The sequence below is a fragment of the Olea europaea genome, chromosome 18, assembly GCF_002742605.1.
Source record: "Olea europaea var. sylvestris chromosome 18, O_europaea_v1, whole genome shotgun sequence".
In the NCBI taxonomy this organism is placed as follows: domain Eukaryota; kingdom Viridiplantae; phylum Streptophyta; class Magnoliopsida; order Lamiales; family Oleaceae; genus Olea; species Olea europaea.
In genome coordinates this window covers 26,853,996-26,864,293 of record NC_036254.1, presented here as the reverse complement: position 1 = coordinate 26,864,293, position 10,298 = coordinate 26,853,996, and the positions used below count along the sequence as shown (strand labels likewise).

Here is a 10,298-nt window from a genome sequence, read left to right as displayed (position 1 = left end):
ACCAGGCATCAACCTTTGAGTTTTTATCTTACTCTTTTCTCTCTTCCCAGTGACAAGCTCTTCGGTTCTAATCAATTTGCCTGCTGCCGCATTTTTAATAATAACACTTCGCTACTTTTCTCTGGATTTGGATATGCGGAGGAAAACAGCAACTTACAAAGGAAATCCAATATCCGCAAACTATTCTTTCAAGAGAGAACCTTTTGATGATCCTCGAGTTATTGCTGAGAAGTCTGATTGGAAGCTCAAAGTGAATTCCCCTGTTGTTGAAGATGCAATTGACCAGTTCACTAGACACATTGTCTCAGAGTGGGTAACAAATCTCTGGTACTCTCGCATAACTCCTGATAAAAAAGGTCCAGAAGAGCTTGTGCAGATCATGAATGGTGTTCTTGGGGAAATTTCATGTCGTATGAGAAATGTTAATCTCATAGATCTTTTGACAAGGTTTTATTTCCAGAGATTTTACTGATCAAAATTTTATTCACTGAGATATCTTCTGGAAGGTACTTAACGGAAGTACCTTGCTTGGTGTGGTGCAGGGATATTATTAATGTAGTATGCAATCAGTTGGAGCTTTTTCGCACAGCTAAGACAAAGATTGAGAAACAACAATCGAGAGTTTTAAGTATTGAAGAGAGAGACGTCAAATTAAAATTTGTGCTGGCTGCAGAGAACAAATTACACCCTGCTTTATTTTCTGCTGAAGCTGAGCACAAGGTTATTTCTTCTCTTTTCTTTTTTTTCTTTGTCCTCTTCTTGCACTCCATAATTTATAGCTTCTTAATGACACAAGGTTACTGTGGTTAACAATTTTTTGTTCTGAATGCTTGTTAGGTTCTCCAACATGTTATGGATGGTCTTATTATGTTTACATTCAAGCCAGAGGATCTGCAGTGCTCCTTATTTCGTTATATTGTTCGAGAACTACTTGCCTGTACCGTAATGAGACCAGTGATAAATTTAGCTAGCCCAAGGTAAGGATACATCTCATTCTGCCTTCTAGAACTGCCATGTTTTTGTTCTTTATACATTACCAAATTTGGTGTCAGGTTTATTAATGAGAGGATTGAATCTCTAGTTCTTTCAAGAAGCAAAACTGTTAAAGGAAGTAAGGCGATGCACGTGACATCGCTATCAAAGCCAAATGAATCATCAAAGATATCATCTGATTTTTCTCAATTTGGAGATCCTTCCATCAAGGGTCTTGAACTTGTAGATTTGAAGAAGGACCAGTCTAAAAGTGATGTTGAGATTCCTGCTTCTGATAATATGAACAGAAAACTTCTTTTCAAAGATCCATTACTTTCCCTTGATACACGATCCACTCATTCTTGGAGTTCTTTACCTGAAACAAACAGTGGTGAGGGAAGAGGGTTGCAACAACACCACTCTGGTGGAGAATGGGGAGACATGCTAGATGTGGTTTCCCGCAAAAAAATTGAGGCCTTGGCTCCAGAAAATTTTGATAATATGTGGACAAAAGGAAGAAATTATAAAAGGGAGGAAGGTGCAGATCGGCTGGCTGATCCTAAGAAACACAGCTCTTCAGTGGGGGTATCTAATTCAATGGAGCAGTCAAAAGTGCTCAGTGGACAGAAGAAAAAGGAATTAGAAACTAAGGATATGTTTCTTGAGAGAGATATTTCTAATTCTATTTCTAGTCGAAATAAACTCCCTGGGGCAGAGAATATGATCATGCCTGATAATTTGAAAAACCAAAGTGGCACAGCTAGTTCTTTATATGAAGAGAAAAATGAACATAATGTTGTGAATTCGGAAGAATCAGGTAACAGTAGTTATACTGAGGATGAAGACACCAGCTGTGTTACAGGTCTTGATTCTCCTGGGGTTAGAGTTTGGGATGGTAAAAGTAAAAGAAACTCCAGTCACATTCATCATCCTCTTGAGACACTGGATGGCCATAATAGTAAAAAGATGAGCACAGGCCGCCTCCACTCTCAAAGAATGCAAAAAGCAAAATCTGCCAAAAAAAGATCTAGGTGTAGCAGTGATAATGGGCATGCCTGGCAAGAGGTTGAGAGAACAAGTTTCTTATTGGGAGACGGGCAGGATTTACTGAATTCCTCCAAAGGAAACATTAAATTTGAAGACTCCAGTGATGACTCTGAGGCAGAACTGTTAGGTAGAATACACAGTGGAGCAACAACTTCTTCATCTGTGTCCTTGACTTCTTTACCCGAAAGTCATATTATGGCAGCTAACTCCGCAAAAAATTCAATTATTGCTGATTCCTTTTTCAAGTTAAGATGCGAGGTGCTCAACTCACCCGTTTAATCTTCTTCCTGAATGTAGTTTAATGCTTTTAGATGAGAAGAAAGTGATTTCGCTTCTTGTTGCAGGTATTGGGCGCCAATATTGTGAAGAGTGGGTCCAAAACATTCGCGGTTTATTCCATATCTGTTACAGATGTAAATAATAATAGTTGGTCTATCAAAAGAAGGTGCCAACTTGTGCTGCAGACTTTCTGGTTATATATTTCACGTGCTATAATGCCCCTTTATATGCTGTTTCGTTGTAGTTTTTTATTAACTCGTATCTATGGTGAGATGATGTAATATGACAGTGAATGTTGCTAACCAATTAGGTTGTTCACGATGACAGATTTAGTCATTTTGAGGAATTACATCACCGCCTTAAAGAGTTCTCTGAATATAATCTCCACTTGCCACCAAAGCATTTTCTATCAGCTGGTCTAGATGTTTCCATCATTCAACAACGTTGTAAATTGCTTGACGAGTATCTGAAGGTCATACATCTAACACCACTGGACAGTTTGACTTTTATAGTTTGATTTAGTTTGTCATTTTGTTTGGCTCTTGCTATAGCATAAAATCAAATATCCATTTTGCTTTGAAGTTCGCTTGGGAAGTATTTCTACAATTTCCCCCCTTATCATGATGTCCTTTGGCCTTTGCTTTATTCTAGAGCATGCTCTGTTATGAGCAATGGTCCCTTAACATGTTACTGTTGCTTCTTTATATTAGCTTTTCTGATCCTTAATGTTTCCAGTTTTTGTGGACTAATTGTTTAAAAATAATGATGTTATATAAGGGTTCTGTTGCCCGCTTACCTGCTGGAAAAATAATCCACTTTCTATGAATTGAACCATCTTATTTTACACTCCATGACACAAATACATGCATAGGGCTATATTGAAGTCTGCAGTTGTTATGCAGAAGCTTCTGCAGCTGCCGACTGTTTCCTGCTCTATTGAAGTCTGGGATTTTCTAAGTGTTGATTCTCAGGTTCGACTTATTTTGTTCTCCTTTTTGCCGTCCTTGAAGTTTGATATTCATATCTGTTTTATCTTGAACTTACAGTTATGATTTTCGAAATAATGCAGATGTATATTTTCTCAAATTCATTATCCATTCTTGAGACTCTTTCAGGTGAAATTTGTATCTTAGCAGTGGATTTTCGTCTATACAATAGTTTTATGTTTCTTACAGTTTCAAACTGGTTTTTGGATTTCAGTTGACCTGGAAGACACAGGTCATGAAACCTATAAAGAATATATGGACAACGTAGGGCCAGTAGATGATCCATTATCCTCTGAAAGAGAAAATTTGAGTAATAAAAATAAAGAGTCTGCATTACTAATCAAGGGTGGTCATGCTGTTGATGGGGCAAAATTCAAAACAAAAGGTTCAGCTGTTTCTCCACCAAAAAAGCCTGGAAAGGCATTTGAAAAGGCTTTTGAGGATTCCAGTAGTGACTCTGACAATCTGGAGCAAAAGAACCCACTTTTGACTGGAAAATTGGAAAGAAGTGTAGAAAGTGATAAGGTAGCTTTATGTGAATCTGGGTCTATGGATGCTGATCTAGCCCTTCCTAGTGATGTAAGTCACAGTCACTATTTACTTGGCGTATTTTCTTTGTTGTGTTCAACAATGGAACAGAATCCAGTTATAGATAATGCTTGATGAATTTTTTATTCAGATATGGACACATCGTTTCCTACTTCCATGTTCTTGTGGTCTGTCTGTAATTTTGCATGTTTATGATCTATAACGGTTGTCTAATTTTATTTCTTCATGCAGTGGGTGCCACCAAACCTAAGTGTTCCCATATTGGATTTAGTTGATGTCATTTTTCAGCTTAAAGATGGTGGATGGATCAGGTATTATTCATGAACAACCGTACTAATCTGAAGGAGGTTGATTGTATATTAATATTCTAATCTAATTACCTCTGGCTATCTCGGCTCGTATAAACTTTGAGTGAATTCAGGAGAAAGGCTTTCTGGGTGGCTAAACAAGTTTTACAATTGGGAATGGGAGATGCCTTTGATGATTGGTTGATTGGGAAAATCCAGCTTCTGCGCCGGGGATCAGTTGTTGCTGCTGGGATCAGACGGTTGGAGCAGGTATCCTCATTGATGGCCTGGTAGTTGAGATACACACTTTTTCACGTATCTTGTTGACTGCCTTTTCACTCAACTTTCTGATTATCTCACAAGTATTATTTTAAGAGTTTATAATGTTAATTGAATTACTAATTCTAGAGCTATGGAACTAGGAGTGAATTGTCAAAACTTGACTATTTAGAAAGGATAACAAAATTCGAATGTTCTATAGAAAATTTATTATTGATTTCTGATATTGGTAATCCAATGACTGGATAGTACACTTAGATACTTTGGCCCAATGGAATATTCATAACTAAGCACCCAAAGCGTCAGCGACCTGCACCTTCTGCAAGCCCAACCCATGGATCTTCTCAGGACCAACCTTCTCTATTTTCTTCACCAAAAAATGATGAATTGCAGAAGATGCAACAGAAGGAAGCTGAACAGAGAGCAAAATTTGTATATGAACTAATGCTTGGTAATAGTTATTTGTTTGCCTAACGAGGCTTTATCTTATTGCTGTACTTTAGAAGTGGGAAGGAAAATCTCTAAGATTTTAATCACTTTTATGAGAATCTTTTGCAGAAAAGGCACCGTCTCCTATTGTAGGCCTTGTTGGACGCGAGGAATATGAACAGTGTGCCAAGGACCTCTACTATTTCATTCAGGTGATTCTCATTTACGTTCAATTATCCTCGGAGCAAAAATACAGCACACAAACACATTGATTGTGTCACGGCTCTATAATTCCAACTAGATTTATTGTTAGACGAGCTGCATCTGATCATTCAAGACTTTGTTGTCCAATTTTCATTGATACAATAGCCAATGATGACCTCATAGATTAAGCACGGTGTTATTATTTCAGAAATAAAAATTTCAGATAAAATTGTGAGTTTAGCCTCTCTTTTGTCTTCTACTTGAATGAATCACTGGTGGAACCAGTTAGAATAGGAGATTGTAGAAATATTTTCTCTCTTGCTTATAATAGTCTAGCTAGGAATTACATTTTTTCCTTTTAGTAATAGGATTTTTCCTTCTCCTACTCCTATAGATAGGATTATACTTGTATATACAGGATTAGTTATGGAACAAATAGATTCAGCCTAAATTCCGTTCTTTCATTGTAGTGAGAGATTTGGCTGTTGGGGATAGTGCTCTTTTATAAGTCAATAAAATAAGAATGGCAGGGGGGTTATAATAGAAAATCTCGTTGTTCAAAATAATGGATATTTCTAATTATGCAAGTCGAATATTGAAGACAGAATTTTGGAAAAGGATGCAAAGTTGGACAAAATGGATTGTTGCATTACAAAATGTCAGTTCAGTAAAGAGCATCAGAAAGATACCTATCAAGTGAATAAGGAATATTACAGAACAACTCTTAAATTATCACATTAAGTGAAGGATCGCCTGAGGACAAATGACGTATGATGAACACAGGGAGCAAGAATTTTAAGATAGATAAATAGTTATACTATAATGGAGTGAAATTAAAAATAAGGATACATAACGCCAAATGTAATAGGAGAATTGTAGGAGAAGGGAAAAGGGAAGAGAAGAGAAAGGAGGGGGAAAGGAGATAAGAAGGGGGAGAGGAAGAGGGAAATAAGGGAGAAAATATCAAATTTTCTTCATTCGAAAGTTGCCCAATTACATCTCATAAGACCCCTTTTTTTAGGGTTTCAAAAGACCCTATTCTAAGCAAGGAAATAACATAAAATTAACCATAATTATGTTTCCTAAAATAGACTTTAAAATCGGAAACTAAATATACTAATATCAATTATAATATTCCATCAATACATGCTAGAAGTTGAGATGAAATTGATCTCGGATAAATTATTAACTCCTACAGAAAAAGTTAGCAGAGGGAGAGATACAAAAACCAACATGGCATAATAGGCAAAAAATTGATTTCATCAAATCTTTCAGTAAAATGTATTGCTCAGTGGAATGCAGTTATGCAAATATATTCAGGGAATCATCGTCAAGTTTATTGCAAATGAGGGTTCACGGGGTAGGGAGATTGTGATCATTCTTAGCATTGATTTATTGTGTATATTTGCGGTAACTAATGGATGAACTTTTCACTTTTCTTGTACAGTCGTCTGTTTGTATGAAGCAACTAGCTTTTAATCTTCTTGAGATGCTGCTCTTGTTACTGTTCCCAGAGCTTGATTATGTCTTCAGAGAGTTGGAGGAAGAGAAAGAAAAGTTCGGAAAACTCTAGCCAAGTCGGATTTTGGCATTCTTTGTGAAGTGTATATGGATGTAAAGTTATGAAGCTAATTTCATAGGTCGGAAAATAGCCTCGAGTTATTTTCACTTTTCGATCGATATCTCGAAGAAATTTCATGTTAATGTCTAAAGTTGTTAAACTGACAATTCTTCGTTGGGTTGGGAAGCAGATTTGGGCCCGTTTGGTACCTATTTTTTTTTTAAAATGAATTTTTTCTCTCTTCTTTTCAACTACATATTTTTTATTAAAATAATATTACATGTAAATCAAAAAATTTTCCTTATTTTTGAACCACACATTTTCCATCAATTTACTATTTAAAAATACATTTTTATATAAAAATATTTCCCAAACACTCTGTTTTGTTTGGTTGAGATGATTTATTTAAATTCAATATTATTAGAATACGAAGCTAATGTGTTGATGATTTTTCATGTTAAACCGTCACTTTTTTGTTCGTCCATTCTGAAATTTAGGCAGCAACATTCTTTATTTTATAAAATCATAATCCTTTTTTTTTTTTTTTTTTTTTTTATGACTCTTCAAGAATTACAGTAAAACTAAAACGAAGAGATATCTCACAAAATCGACAAAGAATTGAATTTATAATAACTAATTTTATTAGAATTTAGACATAAAGAAAAAAATATATAACTCACATGGCAATAATCTCAAGATTACCAAAACTAAAACCTTAACTTTGAGGTGAATTTGTATGAGGTGTGATAAAAAGCAGCATCCAATCAATTCACTTGCAATAAATTTAATCAATTAAAAAACGAGAATAACACATGAAACTACTTTATTCCCCTTGTCAAAAAGAGAAGTAACAAGAACCATGTCTAATATTTCAAGATACCAAACAATTAGAAATTTCCTGAACTTGACCTGAATCATTTTATTTTATTTTCCCCTACGTTTTCAACTTTCCCCGCATGAAAAATAAATAATTAAAAAGTAAATAGTTAAATAGACGATAAATGAAATGCGTTCAATCTTCATTACGTCCCTGCCCTGCTTTCCAAAAATTCTCAATGGGATAAAAATGATGACGACCATCTCGACCCCATTACACCCTTAACTTTAAACCTCCTTCGAGAGTGACATTCCACCATAACAACCCGGTAGCTATTATCTTCCGCCAATAGAAGCCCTTCTCTTATGGTTAGACCTTCAAAATCCTCAACTAACGATTCTCTACGTGTAGGCCGCCATGGCTGGCTGCCCAACCTCATCAAGAATAACAATAACAGTGCCTACATTCTCCCTCTTTAGCTGACGCATCAGCACACAAGTAGGAGTTGGCCTATGGCCACCAGCGTAAAGGCTAGACACTGCCTCCCTTGGTGGTTCTCCAGGTCGAACCGTATTGTGCCCTCCCTAAATCGCCCATATCTACTAACCCAATTTCTTATCATTGCCTCTATCCACCTCATTTACACCTCTCTCACAGTTACCTAAGGGCATTAGTTGGTCACACCAAATTTGGTGTAACTTCTACACCAAATTTGATGTAATCTCTCCAACCATTTCATCATAATCTCAACCATACAAATTAGTATTTTAACATCATCTTCTATAAAATAGCATACTATACCTTCATTTTCTCTTACCTTAACTCTCTCCAAATCTTCACTTCACAAGAAATAGTTAATCTTACCTTCATTTTCTCCAAAATCTCCTCCCATGGGTTTAACTAAACGAAGTTCTTCATACACAAACGAAGAAGACTTACACTTGTGTCATGTATATCTTGATATTTCAACAAATTCGATTAAGGGTATTGACCAATCAAAAGATCAATTCTGGTCTCGAGTTGATCATCACTATAACAACACGAAGCTAGACTCTATCCGTCAACCTCGACCTAAAAGATCCTTGCAGGCTCGAATGCAAGTTATTCTCACTGCAGTTGGGAAACTGAGGGGATGTGTTCGGCAAGTTGAAAATCTGAATCCAAGCGGGGCTTCAGAACAAGATATTGTGAGTATTATATGTAATTTTTTATTGTAACATTATATTTCAAGAATTTTAACATTACATATACATCATTTTGCAGTTATACCAAGCCAAAACATTGTTAGCACAAGATAAGAATTACAAGAAGGGATTCAAATTTGATCATATATGGCCTATTCTTAAAGATATTGAAAAATTTCGACTCGATGTTAACACAACAACATCAATCTTCCAAATGCAAAGTGGTAACTTTGCATCATCACAATCGAAGTCTCCCACTTCAATATCTCCGGGATCGTCTTCATTTGGTCTTAATATAAATGAAGAAAATGTAGTTGGTGCTTCAACTGAACGACCCATTGAGGTGAAAAAAGCAAAATTAGAAAGTAAAAATGATGAAGAAAATCAAAAGGTTATTGACACGATTAAAGATGAAAATCGGCAACCTGCTGAAATTTTCAGAAAGGAAAGCGATGATAGACAACAAATTTTTGAAATTCAAATGCTAAGAGCTCAAAACGAGTCAAAAAAATTGGCCTTAACAGAATATAGAGAAGAAAATAAAATTTTACTTAAGGATTTGAATTCCATATCGGATCCAACTCTACGTAAGTTTTTTCAAAATGAACAAACAAGAATTTTGCAAAAAAGAGCTCACCAACAAGGTCAAGGATCTCAAAGTACGTCTGGTTCTTCTGGTGAATATTTTGACGGTCTTGACTAATAGATTAGGATTGACAGCAAGCTGGATACGAAGGAAGGAGTTATGCTTCTCTAAAATCAGGCCACTACGCATGTATGTATTTAATGATATTTGATGACTGGGGGAAGGGGGGTTCTGATGAAGGGTGCACCTTCGGAGTTGGTGTAGAGAGGTGGTGGAAACAGCATAAGATCGCACGGGTTAGGCTCCCCAATTCTTCTTGCTTTTCTAATCTTCCTTCTATGCTATACTATCTTAATGTAATCTTGAGTGGGCTTATAGTCTAGCCTTTCAAGTTCTATTAAGTGAAGTGGGATCGTGCTATTGTTAATTTATTCTTAATTTCTAATTGTCAAATTTGTTACTTTTTGATTTTTAATGAACAATTTTAATCTATTGTATCAATACTAATTACTTGATTAGATTTTAAAAATAAATGTTAAATAAAAATAATCATCACTTAATATAAATAAATCCAAATCAATTAATTCTATAATAATAATAATAATAAGATGTAGAAGAATCAACAATTTGTTGTAATAGAAGATGGGTATAATGAACTATGCCAAATATGTGTCATTGGAGCAGTGTTTTACATCAAATTTGATGTTTATACAAAATTTGGTGTACCATTGAAGATGGCTGACCACAAGACCGTGGAGTTAAGTTGGTTTTTAAAATAGATAGAGTTGGCAACGCTCCAGGTTCAAGGCGGGGTAGGGAGGGAAGTGGGGGCAGGACGATTACCTTGTTTACATACTAGTTTAAATTTTTATAATTCATTTTACAATCCCCTTTAAGTGAGATAATAATATAGTTATTAAAATTTTTAATTAATTAATTTATTTTTAAAAGTTAAATTATTTAAATATATTTAGTAAACTAAAGTTTTTATTGTTTATCATATTCGTTAAATAATCTTAGTTGTCATTTTTTATTAGAATTAATGAAATTTCGTAGAGTTTTTTCATTTAAAGTATTGAATTCTAAAAATAAAAAATAAAAAAAACTGGGGGGGGGGG

The 10,298-nt window shown here is 35.2% G+C and overlaps 2 protein-coding genes across 5 annotated transcripts in view; both read left to right on the top strand.

The window, feature by feature from the left end:
- Positions 1 to 6,837, top strand: part of LOC111368009 — a 10,702-nt gene extending 3,865 nt beyond the window's left edge. For 2 of the 4 annotated variants that reach the window (XM_022989170.1, XM_022989169.1), the window contains 14 exons: positions 51 to 447; positions 543 to 720; positions 838 to 977; positions 1,053 to 2,277; positions 2,364 to 2,464; positions 2,626 to 2,770; positions 3,201 to 3,269; positions 3,368 to 3,413; positions 3,499 to 3,863; positions 4,065 to 4,144; positions 4,255 to 4,390; positions 4,658 to 4,850; positions 4,958 to 5,040; positions 6,480 to 6,837. In XM_022989170.1, the coding sequence (XP_022844938.1) occupies positions 51 to 447; positions 543 to 720; positions 838 to 977; positions 1,053 to 2,277; positions 2,364 to 2,464; positions 2,626 to 2,770; positions 3,201 to 3,269; positions 3,368 to 3,413; positions 3,499 to 3,863; positions 4,065 to 4,144; positions 4,255 to 4,390; positions 4,658 to 4,850; positions 4,958 to 5,040; positions 6,480 to 6,605 (3,284 nt within the window). In that variant the 3' untranslated portion in view covers positions 6,606 to 6,837. Of the gene's footprint in view, positions 1 to 50; positions 448 to 542; positions 721 to 837; positions 978 to 1,052; positions 2,278 to 2,363; positions 2,465 to 2,625; positions 2,771 to 3,200; positions 3,270 to 3,367; positions 3,414 to 3,498; positions 3,864 to 4,064; positions 4,145 to 4,254; positions 4,391 to 4,648; positions 4,851 to 4,957; positions 5,041 to 6,479 lie in introns of all 4 variants that reach the window. The other 2 variants (XR_002697937.1, XR_002697936.1) reach the window with 2 other exon arrangements.
- Positions 6,838 to 7,497: 660 nt separating this feature from the next.
- On the top strand, positions 7,498 to 9,618 carry LOC111368008. The gene is made up of 2 exons (XM_022989168.1): positions 7,498 to 8,597; positions 8,674 to 9,618. Exons 1-2 carry the CDS (start codon positions 8,301 to 8,303, stop codon positions 9,295 to 9,297), a joined length of 921 nt encoding a protein of 306 aa, XP_022844936.1. The 5' UTR covers positions 7,498 to 8,300; the 3' UTR covers positions 9,298 to 9,618.
- The last annotated feature ends 680 nt before the right edge of the window (positions 9,619 to 10,298 follow it).

Coding starts and splice junctions, on each gene's coding strand:
- LOC111368008 (XM_022989168.1), top strand. CDS start 8,301: ATGGGTTTAACTAAACGAAGTTCTTCATACACAAACGAAGAAGACTTA. Junction 8,598..8,673: donor GGGCTTCAGAACAAGATATT/GTGAGTATTATA, acceptor ATCATTTTGCAG/TTATACCAAGCCAAAACATT.